The sequence below is a fragment of the Calliopsis andreniformis genome, chromosome 5, assembly GCF_051401765.1.
Source record: "Calliopsis andreniformis isolate RMS-2024a chromosome 5, iyCalAndr_principal, whole genome shotgun sequence".
NCBI classification, from domain to species: domain Eukaryota; kingdom Metazoa; phylum Arthropoda; class Insecta; order Hymenoptera; family Andrenidae; genus Calliopsis; species Calliopsis andreniformis.
Window position 1 is genome coordinate 11,101,553 of NC_135066.1, and position 16,955 is coordinate 11,118,507.

General features: G+C 40.7%; 2 protein-coding genes across 2 annotated transcripts in view; both read right to left on the reverse strand.

Moving 5' to 3' along the window:
* The window catches only part of LOC143179705 (uncharacterized), a 441,599-nt gene that overhangs the window by 59,187 nt on the left and 365,457 nt on the right, over positions 1–16,955 (reverse strand). Inside the window, exon 9 of the mRNA XM_076379021.1 lies at positions 13,077–13,388. Coding sequence (XP_076235136.1) covers positions 13,077–13,388 — 312 coding nt within the window. The remainder of the gene's footprint in view (positions 1–13,076; positions 13,389–16,955) is intronic.
* LOC143178970 (uncharacterized) lies at positions 1,451–3,653 on the reverse strand. The gene is made up of 6 exons (XM_076377915.1): positions 3,634–3,653; positions 3,423–3,578; positions 3,311–3,379; positions 3,150–3,258; positions 2,422–2,726; positions 1,451–2,113 (listed from the first exon to the last, which is right to left on the reverse strand). Exons 1-5 carry the CDS (start codon positions 3,651–3,653, stop codon positions 2,463–2,465), a joined length of 618 nt encoding a protein of 205 aa, XP_076234030.1. The 3' UTR covers positions 1,451–2,113; positions 2,422–2,462.

A 16,955-nucleotide genomic window follows, 5' to 3' on the forward strand; every position in this document is an offset into this window, starting at 1 on the left:
ATCCCCTCGCCCCCCGGCCATCCCTCAAATCGATACGTCCCGATCCCTGTTATCCAATATTCGCATTCCCCATCGGTCTGACAAAAATGGCAGGCTTCAAAGTCGAGGCACTTCGTCATCGGCAACGAAACTCCCCTGAGGCCATCTCTGCCGTCTCTGAAAGCTGCCACCCCCACCGCTTCTCGATTCTCTCGCCTCGTATTTATGTTCTTGAGAGCAACCTGCCAATTAGTTACCACCCTCGCTGGCGCTGTTATGCACACTTTGAACAACTAGAGACACAGCTCGCACTTGCAATTGGATACCAGTATTCACTTTCAAGAGTATTCTCGACGTGCTTTGTAGCCCACGTGCGACTCACCCTGCCTCAGCCCCTTGGCGCCCCTCCCTGCTCATCCGTTTCTCGTTCTCACACTGTCCTCCAAATTACGTATCCGCTTCTGAAGATCATTTTCTCTTTAGACATCCTATGCTATCCCCCCGTGGCCGCCACCCGAGAAATCGAATCCTTAGAATCTCTAGCGAAGCGTCACGAAGCCGCGGAACAGCACGGCGAGGTAATTGGTGGAAGATGACGAGACATTAGAAGGGGTGAGGTGTGGAAACGGGGTGAAAAAAGAGAGCAACGGAGAGTTACCGTGACGTCTGTCGTCATATGCCAGCCAATCAGAGCTGTTTCTGTAATTTTCCAATGGCGATCGAACGCGAACTCGCGATTAACAAAGGATCGAGCAAGTTCCAGAAATAATGGCCGTCGAGGGTATTTAACGTTCGATCGCGTAATGGGAAAAGGAACAATGGAAATGAGTCTCGCGGACGAAATCGAGAAGTTCACGTTTTCCGCATGAAATACGCCCGCTTTTGTGAACCGTTTTTTAAATCTCTCTCGTGTTCCCGCTATATAGGGTTCAATCGATCCTCCTCCTATTATTCGCCACCTGGAATTTTTAGATTACAATGCGATGCGTGGCCGCGGCCCGTGTGAAAGGATCTGTGCTCTGTTCCTTCGTTGGGGGATCGAAAAATATCGTCAGCGGGAGATTTGATTTCTGCGAATTCTGAAATCACAAGTCCGTGAAATTTGAATAAATTCTTTCTCTACGCGGCAGAGGGGCGGGGGTGTATTCCTTCGTGGAAAGCACGACGAGTATTCAGCAGGATCGGTTGTCAGACATCGATTCCCTTCGGGCGGCGAGGCGAAGACGCGCAGGACGATGCCGAGAGGACCAGTTCAGGGAACAGGAAGTTTATATAGCGTGCAGGATTATGGCGGCGGATAGTAACAGGATTCTTGCAATAACTCGCCGCGGCTTGGCACGGTATCGCAAACAAACACGGCGGAAGCGAATCGAACGGAGGCGCGCCAAGTATTTTCCAATTACATCTTCCATTAACGATCATTCCCCGCGTACGACGCCTTCCTTCTCGAGCGATCGATCCAAGACGCGCCCGCCTCTTTGAGGAGTCCGCTGGCTTTTTCGTTGGCTCGCGATCCCCGACGTGCTGGCTCGGAAATTAATTAAATTGGAGAGGGATGCTTGTGTTGGCATTGTTGGCAAGGCGAAAATCTTCAATGAGACTTCTATTTGAAATAGGGTTCTGAATTTTGAAACACTTGTTTTTTTCTTTTTGTTTTGGGAGGAAATGGTTTCTGGATTACAATGAGTGTGAATGTTTCGAAGCTACACTTTGTTTTGATTTTTTTGTTTCATTTATTGGTATTAATTAGTGTCATTTTTGGTGAATTTAAAACTGGTTTAGTCCTCTGGTAAATAAAGTATTTTTGTAAAGTACATATTTGTAATCGTCATGTTTTGATATTTTAATATTTTAGTAACTGACAGTATAACAGTGGATACTTTAGATGACTTAATGTTTAAGTATTTTATAGCAATATTTCGACACCTTAATTTCCTGGTGTTCCGGATACTCCAAATACTTCGGTATTCCAATACTCCAAGTTTCTCAATATTTCAAGCATCTCAATACCTTAATATTTTAAATGCCTCAATATTCCATTATTTTCTGTGTAATTTCCAATACTTTGACAACATTCATGCATTTGATATCCAATGTTTCCGCTTTCCAATATGCATTATATCACTATTTAGTTCTACAATATAAGAAATAATTAATTATTTTCAAAGACTGTACACCTGACAATAAATACTATTGTGTTTACCTTAAAGAAGTGCGAACATGATTGAATTATGCTTTTTGTAATAATTAAAAGTAGAGTATTTATAAATGTTTTTATTAAGTTGACTTTTTAAATGAGAGTTGTAACAAGATCTACTATACTACATCCACGTAGGTCTGAAGCCTTTGATGTATTTAAAAAGACTACGTATTTAATAGAACACGACATTCTGGCCTTAAGTATAGACAGTGGATAATAAAATTTACGAGTCCTTAACATACTTGTCTTAATTGTCGTAGTTAAATCCTTGGTCAGTTATTTACTAGCAGACACGTATAACAGCGCAGGCAGCCATGGGGACACCCTTGTCAACGATCACGTCGATGATCTGAGCGCCATGCTTGTTGATGAATTCGTTACATTTTCCAGAAACAGCATGTGGGAGATGGTTGCATACACTGTGCACTGCATTTTCTACTTTGCCTCTGGTTTTATCACCAACCAGACGTTGGTCAACTTCCTTCATAGCCAGTTTGCAGACACTGCACAGGGGGTTGAACTTAGCTTCTTCGATCTCTTCCGTGGCCTGTCAGACAAATTAAGATCCATGTTAAAATTGGTTATTTCAGTGTAATAATAACTAGATTACTGAAAAAAAGTGACACTTCCCGAAAATCATCAATTTATTTTTATCCATAAAACGAGATTGTGGAAATGAGGTATTTTTATCTGAAGAAAGGTCATTTCTGAATCCATATATTCACCACTACTACTTTTATATTCTTATTTTACTATTGCCATAATTTTAATAGTAAGCAGTAAACAGAAACATGGTGTTTTATTAGAGACTCTTGAAATTTGAATACTATTAACTAAATGGTAAGAATCAAAAATTTTGTTAGTACTTAATTTTTTACCACAGAAAATTTCAAATTGATTTTCGGAAAATTTATTTTTCAATTCTCTTCTAATAAATAAACAATAAGATGTATTTAAAATAATTACTTACCCATGCCGATCCAAGAAGGCAGATGCAGAGTACGCTCAAAAAGGCTGCGAAGTACTTCATGTTTGCTGTGGTTGTTTTGTAAAATTTGTGTCTCGAATTTGTCTGCTTGCTCCACAGTGAGACACCGTTTATATATCAAATTCATCGTTTAATTAATATGCCATTTGCTGTGATTATCTTTAGTTTGATAGAACAGAAACTTGCGTACATATTTGCCTTTAATATTATGTCTGCTCCAAAAATTTATGATAATTAGCTGTCATGCATAGGTACATCTCTAATGTTACACAAGCGATAACAGAACTATGCAATCGATTACCTCTTCTAACTATTATTTGATTTAAAGAAGAAATGTTTATAAAAATAGACTCGTATCGTATCTTCACCTGTGTAAATAGAATCGCACTATCTTTCTTAAGGCATAGAATACTTTTTCTCAAAAGTATCTATCGCTGATTTTGTAGTTTGGTTTATTTATGTCAACAGAAATTCAGTCGCTAACATATTAGTATCCTACTGCAAGGAATATTTAATTGTTAGTCATTTTTCCAGAGTCGTATTGTTTTTTTACTAAATTTTTTAAATTTATGACGTTGATAAACTAATATTTTGTTAGCATATATTTCCTATTCGTTTGATAAGAACGTTTCGTTTAATTTGACGCAATAAGTGAAAGTGTTCCGCTCATTATTCGAGGGAACTTGAGCTAGAACTAGATTGCTGAACGAGGAACGATCAGTGAGGCTGTGGAATGAGAATTCCTATTCGAGATCTAATCAGAAATAAAAAGTCACAACAAACAGTCGCCTATCTCAATATCTTAAGTCCATAAAAAACATAGGAAAGCAAACATGAAAAGACGCTAGAATTATAAGGACAGTCAACTTCTCTAAGTCCAGAATAAATTAGGCCATCTGGTAGATAATATTATTTTAAATATTAAGTATGAGCTATTACTGCCTTATTTGGTCTCAAACGAGTTAAGATGTCTAAGAAACAGAAGACATTTAATATCATTAATCGTAGGGAAGCTTAACTTACAAACTCACAAAAACCTCCACGACAATAACATAAGAATGAAACATCAAAAATCAAGTAAGAAACTGAAAAATGAATGGTTAGTATATCACCAACTAAATACAACTGCAAGCATTAATTTCTTTGCGAGTAAACTAATCTCCAGCGACATCATTCACAGGCTGACCTACTAATTACAACCCCAAACCAGCCTCCTGCCCTCCCCGTAAGAAATCAAGAACAGTAATGAAAGTTTCAAAAGTCGGGAAATAACGTTTTCCGCCCACGTCACGGCAACCGCAATTATCCGGCGCCGATAAATTCCGCGGTTGCATCAACCAATGTAAATTCGTGCGACGGGGGGGGGGGGGGGGGAAGCGGGGGCGAAGAACCGTGGGTACGTGTTCACGAACGGAAAGCCCGTCTGAATACTAACGGTCCTCCGTGACCCAGAGCAAAAGAAACGACCGAAAGCGGGGCGAGGGCCATTAGCATGTACGTTTCGTTTTAAAATTTAAATCTCCACGCGGCGAATTGCGGAAGGCGAGTAACAGGAAGCGGCTGTGTCTCTTTAAAGTGTCCAACGTACGGCGACCGCGATGGTCCCGCGAAGCTGAACAGAAGCGTAAGAGCTGAGGAACCGAGGGAGACGAAGAGGGACGGGGAAAAAACGAAAGTGGAAAAAGCGCAAAGCGTGGCCAGCGGGCAGCTGCTGGTCCTGATTTTCGAGTTGGACGGCGATAATAAAAATCAGGAAAGGAGAACGCACGTGCTCTGGATTTTTCAAGGCCATCCGATGGTCCAACGGACCGAGAGGACGTTCCGACCAAGAACGACGCGCTATTGGCTGGAAACGAGGATTTTTCCTCAACAGACTCGTGGTGGAACGTTCATTGGCTAGCATCTGGGTCGAGGGGGGTCCGTCCTCCTTTTGGAGGGAAAGGGATGAAGAGGAACTTGCTGGGGGTCGCGATTCACTGGGGGTCTCCTTTGGGGTCGACTAGCAAGGAAATTCTTTCGTCTAACGGGGTGCACGTGACACCGGTCTGACCAGCTCGAACTGTGAGAAGATACGTTGTGGAGCGTCCACGAGCGTCGAAGGAGTCTCTGGACCGGATCCCTCCGCTGTCTTCCTCGTCGCTGGGGGTACGCCACCCCTTTTACCTCTGTGACGCGACTCGTCCAAGACACTGGGAGTGGATTATTTAAAGGGAACGATCGGTTTTACTTCCTGTCGGCGAGACTGCTTGAATTTTTAGGGTGCACTGCGGTTGGGAACTGTGTCACACGTATGATCCTTTTCGGGATGTGATTGTAACTATGATTCTTTTCACAGTAGTTTCAATCGCAAGGGCGTTAGCAAAGAATCTGCGACATTCTGAGCTAAATTGATATATATTATAAAAGTTCTTTATAAATCTCAAATTAAGTACAAAATAGGCATAGTCTCAGGGCTCAGCAGAATTATTAAACTCAAGATTTTTAATAAATTCTCGATTTTTAAGCCAACTGTGACTGAAAAGAGTCCACTTGTTTGACCACCCTTTTCCTTCTCTAGGTTATTCGTCTTCGCCAAACGATTCCTTAAAACATCGAAACGATTCGTTCCGTTTAATCGCGCCTCACGTTGTCGCGAAGGTGGACGTGGAAGAATGTCCTCGAGGAGACGGGAAGAGGGATGGCGAAATTGAGAGCGCACTCGAGTTTACCAGGCGGCGAACGGGCTGGTATATGTTCGCACGGTAATGGGAAAGGCAACAGATGCGAACGGTGGCAGTTTCGCGATGAAACTATCGTGTCGTATAAAAGGGCGAGAGGTTGGCAGAGGTTAGCCTGCGACCAACGACATAAACTTACGATAGCGCAAACGACCGAGAGACGGGAACGTTGGCCATTCCGTTCCCCTCTCTCGCCGCCTCTCGCGGCTGTGCATGCACCGAGCACTGCTTCTATGTACAAACGTAACGACCCGCCGTAATTCTTATTTGCGCGGATCTACCGTGTTGCGTTCTCGTATCGTTTTGTTGCCGCGAGACGCATCCCCGTTACGCGAAAATATCCAACGCGAATTTGTTCCTCGAACGCGCGAACGGTCAGGGGAATTTATGGACTGCTGCCACCGAGACGTGTTAGCGATTGCGTTGGGTACTCTTTTCTTCTCTGTTGGCTGGCTTTGCGAAGAGATTTGTTAATTTGTTCTCTGTCTTTCCAGATGATTTTCTTTTTAATTCAATTTTAGCGTCGCACTAACTGTCCATAATGGTTTGTGTTGTACTAGGTTTGTGGTAACTTATATTAAGAATTGTGTGACTTTGGATACCTAATGGCATGCAAGTGCATACAAGTGAAACATGCATTTTTATGTGACAGTGTATAACTTGGGTATTAAAAATTGGGGTCTATTAAAAGTTCATATGGTTTATGAGAATTGAATACTTTTGGTTTTAGATATCATTTTCTTTTAAATAATTCTATGAAGGATACAAAATTATACTGAATTGTTCAGAGATTTTGTGACTGAACATGTGGAACATTTTAGAATGTTCTATCAAAATTGCAATGTTGCATCGCTAGCTGTCATAAAATGTAAATCGTCTAAACGATATGTTCGGATAGCATTCAGGTAACATTTACGAATTAATCACATAATCCATGTATCATTTTAATCATCGGCTTCGACGTGATTGCGACTCGAAATCAAAATTACATCCCCCTACTAGAAATTTGATACATTTTGATCGCTGAGATTATAATTGTCAAAATACCTTTATAAATCCGCCATCGTCACAGAAGCAATTTCAAATACATTTTGATAGGTATCCATAATGCAACATATCGAGTGAAAGGTAATATAGAATACTATCGTGAGCGACATAAATGCAGAAAAAATACAAGAATTCAAGTGCAACCGATTTCAAAAGAAGTTTAATAACTTTCTGGCTCGCGAACGTCAACGTAATATAATAACACAAAATAAACGCGATTTACGTGCAAATTGACGTGCATCGACACAGTCCTACAACTTGACGATTCCTTCAGAATTTTTATGCGCTCCTGTCTCGAATGAACTCGTAAAACGTACGCACATACGTAAAGTTATAGTTCATTCGCAACTGTCTACATTCCTCCACTAAATAAACTTGCAAAGTATCCTATTTTACGACTGAATTCCCGAGGAAATTTGTTAGAAATATTTTTTACACCTTTTATTTCATTCTCTGTCATTGGAGATCACATACCTTCACATCTGACTTCTAAAGTCGACGTAACTATTTTAATTAAATAGTCAAGAACGTCAGAAATAATCAAAAACCTCTCAACAGTCTTCTGTCAGTCAGCAGCATTCGTGCCCTTTAGAAATGAAAACTACAGAAGATTACAATTTCATACAAATATATAAACCGACCTTTCAAAAATTCTAAAATTACAAAAGATTACCTTTCATAAATATACATAAACCATTCCCTCAAAAGTCCCACTCTTCATCAATAATACCTACTTCTCGACGAGAATACCTAAACTCCCTCCGTGCATAGATCATCGATAGCGGTATACAGAAATACATTTAGATACACGATAAGCGAGCCACGAAGCTTGGCACGCAAAACCAGGCGGACAAGAGCGACAGCAGCAGCAAATACAGATTCTCCTACGCGGCTCCATAAAGATAGAACCGTCTGACAAAGAGGCCGAATCCCCTGAATCCCTTCATTGCTATGCGAGGGCATATTCAACAGCGTATACCAGATCATATTAATTTAATCCGTACTCTTATTACAAGCTGTATCTTACAGCCTCCCACAGCCAGGGATCCAAGCTCGATCGACGATTCGTTTCACGACTTTATATTCGAGCACACGCCTCGGAAGTCGCGCCTTCGGCTCGCGGACCGCACTATTTATTATTATTACCAGCTCTCTGTTTATAAGTGAAACTTTCAGGACCGTCTGAGCCTTCGTCGACGACAGTCGACCAGAGTGCATACATATTAATGCAACCGAACGATCGAGAAACTGCACTCCTCACCCTTTCCATCTTCCTTCCGCTTCGCCTCTTTTTCCACCGACAGTTTATTCGCCGGTAGTGTCGCTGGCCAACATCGCAGACCCTTTGATCGAAGGCGGTCTGAATATTCGATGGAGGTTTTTCCGCGGATTTTTTTGTCTGAACGTCCGGGCTCAAGGAGTGCAGGAATTTCGCGGGAATGGTGATTGAGTGCATTATGCAGCCTCGGTGCGACATTCGGGCCTTTGTCGAGGGAATTCTTAAGGTCTTGACTGCCGTGTCGTATTTGAAGATGAAAGGTACAAGAATTGGGAAGATTTTGAATGCTTTCGTAGACCAGAGAAGAAATCTGTGGTTGTAAAGCACGACCTGTGTCACATTTTCAAATAATTGGAGTGAAGGCTTGATTGAGAGAATAGAATTTATATTTTTAGAAAGAAGAAAGGGCAGTAAATGTATTTCTTTAGATAATAATAAGGGTTCGAGAAGACACAGGTACGTAAGACAGTATTGAATTTAAAAAGTTTAAATATCTACATTTAATATGTAATAAATAGATATTAAATACATATATCCTAATTAAGTGCCTTCGGCGGATACGTACTTATTCCACTACCTACACAATGACACAAGTTTAATATTGTAAATACTATGTATGTAATACAGACTGCAGAATAACTTCCTATCGGAGATTACACCTGCACAAGTAACACAAAAAGAAAAAACACATATCTCAAAAACAGAAAGATGTGATTCAGATCGTTCCGCCTTACAACCACAAAAACAACGTTATATAAATTAAAGTATGTTACTAAAATATGAGGTTACTTTAAGCATACCACTTAAGAAACGAAACCCATTAACTCAAACTTAAGAAAGATCCTCTTCATCTTATACCACCCGAAATCCACTACCCAAAGAGCAATTCCTCAACATTCTCTACAGTCTAGACCATTTTCGCTCCTACAACCTAAATCAAATTTCCTTGGAAAACTACACAGCTCTCCTCTATCCTCTCTCGAACCATAACACCTCTCCAACCAAGCGAATTTCTGTCGCAGCCTCCCTTTATGGTCTACCATAGGCGCGCGGGTATAAGCCCACTTCCCCGACTGCCAGGTATTAAACCTAATGAAGATGGCACAACCTCGCTGGAACTTGGTCGAACGTTCCTGCGCCCAAGTGCTGCTGGCCCTCCAAGTGGTCGTCGTTCGGGACTTGTAACTGTTATTACCGTCTATCGATTCAAAGATCGTCGACCACGGAAACCACGCGGTGGAAACAACGATTTAAGATAATCGAGAGGTCGGGGGTAGTTTCCACCGAGGATGGAGGTAGTTTCCTTCGTGGACTGAGGGCAGGACCACAGAGCGATGGAATAATGTTCAGTGCGACTGTTCCATCGGCTGGCTCTTTATTAATATTCCTCGACGTTCGGGAGTTAGGTTCGCAGCTGCGCCAACGATTGAAAAGAGTCGAGAGGGCAGGTGCTTTTGGAATTCCGACGGGACGGAAGGGAGAGGTGGCGGAGCGGGTTACTTGCGATTGCAAATCCTTTCTGACTCGATCTAGTTTCCTTCTCGCCGCGCTTTCGCGGGTCATTGTGCCTGAAATTGTGTCAGAAAATCCGGGCCCCGAGAGCAACGCGGAGATTTTATTAAATTGAAGCCCGACTTTCCCGGAAGCTTGAAAGTTCATTTGATTTAAGTGTTTACGTGCCTTGCAGGACGAGGACGCGAGATCTGGATCGCCGATTCGGTTCAAATCTTCCACATGGTTACAGGGCGTTCCGTGATAGTGTGAAATATGGAGAGTGCTCCACTTGTAATTTCGCGGAAGAAAATTGAGTTGTGAGCTCTCTGAAACTCTCAGGGGATGTTGAAATATATGAGACTTCCTTTTTTAGTCTGAAAGCTGTAACTTATTCCATATAGCAGAGAAATGTCCTAAAAGCATCTTAAAGATATCCAGTGAAATCTTAGAAATGTTCAAAACACGTCTTTGAAACGTCCAAAATGACAAATCAGTATGTTTTTAGGAGATCTTAAAAGACATTCGTAAGACGTCTTAAAGATGTTCAGACAAAAATAGACATCTTTAAAAGGTGCCCAAAAGCCTAAATTTTTAAGACGTACACTGTTGAATGTTTTCGAAACGCCCAAACTATGTCCCAAGACGATCAGACAAATGGACATAAAATAAACGTCTTCAAGGCAGCGAGTGTTAACTGAGATATGAATTATTACAAGAAAAAAGGAATACGAAGTTGTTATAAATTCACGTTTCAAAATTAAAAGATTAATATAATATTATTCACCGAATCACCTAACGTACTTCAATCTATCTCCTCCCACACCATCCACCCCCAATCTATCGACGAGTTAAATCCTCCTAGCCCAAGGGACATCGGTCAACCTTTGATCCGTACGAAGATGGAATGAAATAAACCTGGAGTCGAATTCCAGCGCGTTGATTATTTCCCCTCTCCAGAACGAGATCCACCCCCTGAAAGTCTAGGATGGAATTCATTCGTCCACGAATTCCTGGCCAATTACGACGATTCCCAGGGACCGCGTCGCTCTGTTCGTCTTCCGCAGGAGTAACGACGATTCTAGCGATTTCTTCGTCCCTCCCCTCCTTCAACCCCGTCCACCCCCGCTGGAGCGTTCTATCGGGAAAGATCTCATACATATTAATGGCGATCCGATCGATTTTGGGCTGCGCGCTCTCGGTTCTTGCTCTGTTTAGGGACACAACGGGACGGTTTCGGCGCATAAGCCCTTCCGCCGCCCACAATGGTTATTATGCCATTAACGTAATGAAGTTAGGCGGTGGTAAAGGTTCCAGCGGTTGGGCGTCGGGTCATTTCAGATACGAAGAACGTGATAAAATAGAGGTTGGGCGGTCTGATGGTATTCAGACGGCGATTCTCGCGTATGTTTGTCGGTTAATTGCCCCGTGCTCCGTGTTCTGCCATGGTGGAGGGTAAACGTCTCCGTTACTTGCGCAGGTGATATATTCGTTCGTTCGAAATTGGTTGAGTTTTATGTATGCTTATTTCTTTGTTGGACAGTGACATTTAGAGTTGAGAATTGGGGATGGAATTGGGAAAGTGGGGTGAGAGGGAAGGGGAAATAGCACAGTAGTTTCAGAAATGATTTTGCTGAATTTATATAGAATATTTAGCAAACTTGTTTGCAGAGACAGAATTAAAAATCTGTTCTATGTTTTAATATTAGAAATAATTCTATTGTAACTTCATCTCGATACTCTACTAGTGGTCGTATCTTCGTTATTGGCTAATTGCGTTTATTTTTTCATTAAAAATGGAGAGCAAGTGAATATATTCACACAATTCAAAATATTTTGTTCATTTCATGTTTTCAAAATTTCCCGAATTCATCAAGAATTTTAATAAACATGAAGTTTTAAAATTATTCACTAGTATAAGAGTGGATGAATGTTTGTGTATTATAAGTATTCAATAAATAAGAATGAATAATCCATAGAAGACCAAACTAGTAATCAAACAAAATCCCATGTTGATTTTCACTAATGCACTGCGGTAACTGTTTATTGTTCCTGCACGTGGATTGCAGTTCCCGGTAAACAATTTGTCCCATGGGTGTCTGTGTAACTGCCATTAGATCGATTAAATCGACATACGAGGCGTATAGCTGATATGTTTAGGTGGTTGGGAACTGGACTCCTTGTGGTAACAACGCCAGTGTTTGCCGATTGTATTTCTTGTACCAACAAATCGAAGAACGCGCGTCACAAGCTAGGGTTGCTTGTATTCCAACAGAAGACTAAATCGCCCCCTGTCTCATTACATTTTCATCCAAAAACATGGATCACTACTTTTATCTACGTTTCATCGAAAGTAACCTGTACAAGTTCAGATTCAAAATTTCAAATTACCTTTAAAAGTACCTGCACTTCAAAAAACTGTTTCAGATTAATATCAATTAGTTACAAAAACAGTACAATTACTTTCAAAGACAGAGGATAAATTAGAGACATAAAATACAAGAGGAGAAAGACAGTTTTCTAAATTAAAAGATACAAGTTCGAGGTTTGCAGGTCCCAACGATTCAACCGAATCACAGCAACCCATGTTCAACACGCTCCCCAAATCTAAATTGAACAGTTCCAGTTTAGAAGCCGAAATAGCGGATTGATTACCATGGCTGTCTGAAAGGGAACCTAGCGCAAATTGGCGAATTATTGCGGGCAATGTCTAAAAAGAGCGCCAAAAGGAACTGGGGCGAGCAAACACTGTCGGGACCATAATTTAAGCGAACACGATCTACCAGCACTTTAACGGGTCACCTACTAGTTAATTGCAATGATATAATATATCATTGGACATTCCGCCGCGTACTTGTCTCATTAAAATGCTTACATGTCCGACACGAAATACGGCGAATGACGACACCTCGCCGCGCCGCATTGTCTGGCCCCTATTAAGTAATGACCACTAACATATTACTCAGCCGTACTGTCGTTCCTGATCACGAATAGAAATTCTCCGCGATACCTCATTGTCCACCAAACACAATTTTACTTCATCGAAAATTCATGCCAATATTTCTCTCTCTATTCTAAACTGTGCATTCGTTACTTCGCTGTCAGCCGAAAATTATTACAAGATTCTTCTCTGTTACTATTAAAACTGATTGAACTCTTAATCCACAGTCTTCTACGACTATTAAATTAAAATGAAACAATATAAGTAAAAAGATCTCAGAGTAGTTTTCAATTTTCAAATCACCATGTTTTTAAATTAAAGACGCAGTAGAAATTACCTATCCGAGGTTTTTCAAAAAATGTTCATTGAAAGTCACCATGAAAGGAATAGAATTTTTCGTCCGTGGGAACTTGTTAAAAAAACAATTGACTCACCTGAACGTGACTCCAGACTTTGGGCTTCGGGCTGGATCTCGCGTTGTTGATCGCGCTCGAACTTCCGGAATTATTGGTGACGCTGCTGGACGAGGTTGTGGACTTGATGGACGGTTTTTGCGTTTTCTGAATCTGTGCCGTGACTGCCGTCGACGTATTGGTGCGTTGCTGCTGCTGCTGTTGCTGCTGTTGCGCGGATGTTTGCTGCTGCTGCTGTTGCTGTTGCTGCTGCGTTTGCTGCATGATCTGCTGAATAAGCTCCAATTGCTGTTTGGTGAGGCCATCGTTGCTGGCACCGGGAGACGTGGCACTCTGAAAAAAGAAGAAGATATGTTAGAATATTCTACCAGACCCTCATGCTCGCAGTTTTTAACATTACAAATCTGATTTCGAATTATACAGGCTGTCCCACAAGAAATGGTCCAAACTTCATATACAGACTTCGTTAATCCCTTGCTTATTTATTTTTACAAGTGCTACACCTGTCCAAAGTTTCGTCTATCAATTTCAAAGCAATATGCGCAAGATTAATTGTACCGTGTCTTTTTGATAGGGGAACAGCATAGCAAAACAACGACGTCCGAAAATCGCAGTAAGCTCCGTGGAAAATATTTTTCAGTATTCCCAAAAATAAAAGAAATATTTCGGACGATAAATTTGTATGGTTGGCAGTATAGAAAGCAGAAATAGAAGAAACGACAGGGATAATAAAAAAGGGAGGGCGATGCATAGACGGGTAGAGGGTGGAAAAGGGCCATAGTGAGAGAGCGCGCGATTCGTATACACGGAAGAATGGCGGATGCGAGCAATGGTTGTCCCGGTTGATCGTTTTTCAACGACACTATGGGAGAAAAGCGGAGAAGCGTGTATGAAGCCGCGAAACGACGAATACGAGTCACAACAAAGGGGTACACAGGACGCAGGATTCCACGATTTTTAATTAAGAGACACTCCCTATTGGATTATCCCGGACACGCCTGGGCCACCATTCACGTCATCGCTTCCATGACTGCTCCTGGATTCGGTGTCCTGAATTATTCGGGTGTGATCGCGAAAAAGACGACCGTTCAATACCTTCCCTCGCGATGGAAGCGTTTCGATTATTACGAATGGCACCGCGGTGAAAAAGATCGCTGGGCAATTGGGGGAAAGTGGGAGACGGTTTTGTGATTTATGAATACTTTGGTGCGTGATAAGAAAAACAAAAAAGTTTAAGAATTTTAATATTTGAAGTTTTTTATGAAGACAGTGCACTATATTGTGTAACACTGAGGACAGGCAGTAACTATACAAAAATGTGAATTTGAGCTTTTCGGATAATTTTGAATATTTTGCGTCTCGTTTTAATGTAAAATAGCAATAAAATATTTTTAGTAGATATTGTTTAAATCCGTAGTTGGGTAACATAATAATGAATATTATTAGGAATTGCTTTTAGAAATAATTGGCAAGTTATTTCCTCCTTCTCTCACTATGATGCAATATTATATAACTAATATCTCTCCATTCCGAGACACTTTCGAACTCCGCCCATTAAACAACCCCCGCTAAGGAAGTAGCGTAACCTAAACAGCTATAGACAACGCTCACCCGCTTAAAAGCATTTCGTATTCATTGATCCTGCCGCCGTAAATTTAAAAGCATTAACCGGAAGTCCAAGCTTCAATGAGCTAAGAAGACTTACGACTGTACAGATTAAAAACATTGGTCTTCGTAGACATACCAGCAAGAAACCAACACTTTTTTATCGTCAATTACCAAGCTAATGCAGCCATTTTATCTACGGCTTTATTTTTGAGAATCTATCGATCAGCAACCGCATAAAAATCGATTATCAATGCAGCTGACGCGAAATAATTGCGGTACCATCCACTAATTACTTTTACGCAGATCGAACGAGTCCGCGCGCGAATCGCAGGTGTTCAGATAGGGTACAGGCGAATCGAACCGTCAATTAAAATTGGATTTGTTAATTAGCGCGGGGAATGTGGCGGCACTCGGTTCCCGATCCGACTCGTACCTTATTAAGCCTTCATTTCGCAATTCCCACGCTGCCATTTGTCACTGGTGTAATCAGTAGGCAGTTGTTTTCTGATCACGGGAGCTTGTGCACGCGTGCATAGTTTTCTCCTCAGTTTTCGGTGAAAAAGGGAGGCAGAACGCATTGATGCAAAGTGCAATCACATATTTGGATAATTTGTGTCGATAATTCTTAACGCTTCATTCGAATAACCCCATGAACATTTTTGACCTTAACTTAAAATTAGTAAATCCTATACAATATGTTATAGTACCAAATATTTGGTTCTTCATATCTAAAAAGCTCTCAAACATTAATGTTCAGTTGTGTATTCAAAGGGAAAGTCTGCACATGATCTAATACTTTTTACACCATCTTTTTTACCATACTAATCCATTTTAACTCCTTTGCTTTAATGCATGGAGAACCTAACTAGAACACTCCCTTTTTAATTAATGCGTCCGAGTACATATCCGATAATTACAATTAAACATTTAGGAGCAGCCAGGGTCAATCGATTTACTCTATGAAAAATTAAACACATGAGATTCCATACGTATGCAACGTATGTTTGTCTTCTGAATTCATCTAGCATTTTCGATGTATTTCATTTTCTATTTACAATAGAATAATAGGAATATTTGTGTATTTTTAGCACAGAAAGGCACCCTGTGTGTATGTAATAAAGGAGTGAGAAAATTATCGAAGCAGATAATAAAGCATTGAATTATGTACTTTATTCGGATTTACATTAATTTTTCCGAAGCGAGTGAGAGGCTTGCGATATGGAGAAAATTTGAGACGGATAAAATGATGTGGAAATGATGAGGATCAATTTCATTTAATGGAAGAATGAAATTGAATAATTATGATTGTTCTCGTTTATAAATGCTTGAATGTCTGTACTATTTGTCAATTTTTTCAACGAATACTGATTTTACGTCCAGCTGTAAAAAGAGTATATTGAGATGGCACTATAATAATCAATCGAAAATTGTATTTGTTATTCCTTTTAAATGTGATCATTAATAGAAGAAAAATAGAAGAAGAGCTTCTCGGTTGATAAAAACACTGAAAATTGTGATTGAATTTAGTTAACAGTAAATAAGTAATTGAGTGTCCACTCTTAAGGGGTCGAAGGTCAAATGTTTTAATATCTGACTTTGTCTTTGGTTTATTCCTCTAGTTTCTAGTTACAAAATTTTCCTCTTCAAAACTTTTTCCAAATTCTATCGTTCCTTTCATTTTTCATAGCGAACAGATTTCTGTTCTTACTACAGTTCCCATTCGTTTCTCTTTCTTCATATTTAACTCGACCTTGTCATGCACGTTCGCTGAGGAGTGGCTATTTATAATGGTAACAAAATGGCCCCAGACATAGTCCACGAGAAAAGCGCATTTGTTAGCTGGCAGCTCGCGGATGTACGTTTTTCAAAACGTCTCTGAAACTTTGATGTTATCTCTCGTTGGACGAGCGAGTTTCCCTGACAAATCGTCGCTTCCGACGATAGCAGAGCCGACGAAGAGTACTTGGACTCGCTTTCATCCTCCCGCGGATCTTCTTCGCCCAACTCGTACTCTACGTCCCTATCCATATATCAAAATTTTCATTTCTTTTTATAAATCACTCAACACTACTAGCATCGAAAATCGCATTTATCTTTAATGTCCTCAAATTGCACACTTTTTCAAAAATAGAGTAAGCATGTACTGAAATTTGACTACCCCATGCTGAATCACCCCTTATTCGACGACAAGTGTCGAAAATTTGAAGGAGTGATTCTACATGCTAAAGTAAGAAAAATTAAGAAGCACAAAATTGCACACAAATCTTCATTTCTGAGTTTATAATTGTTAAA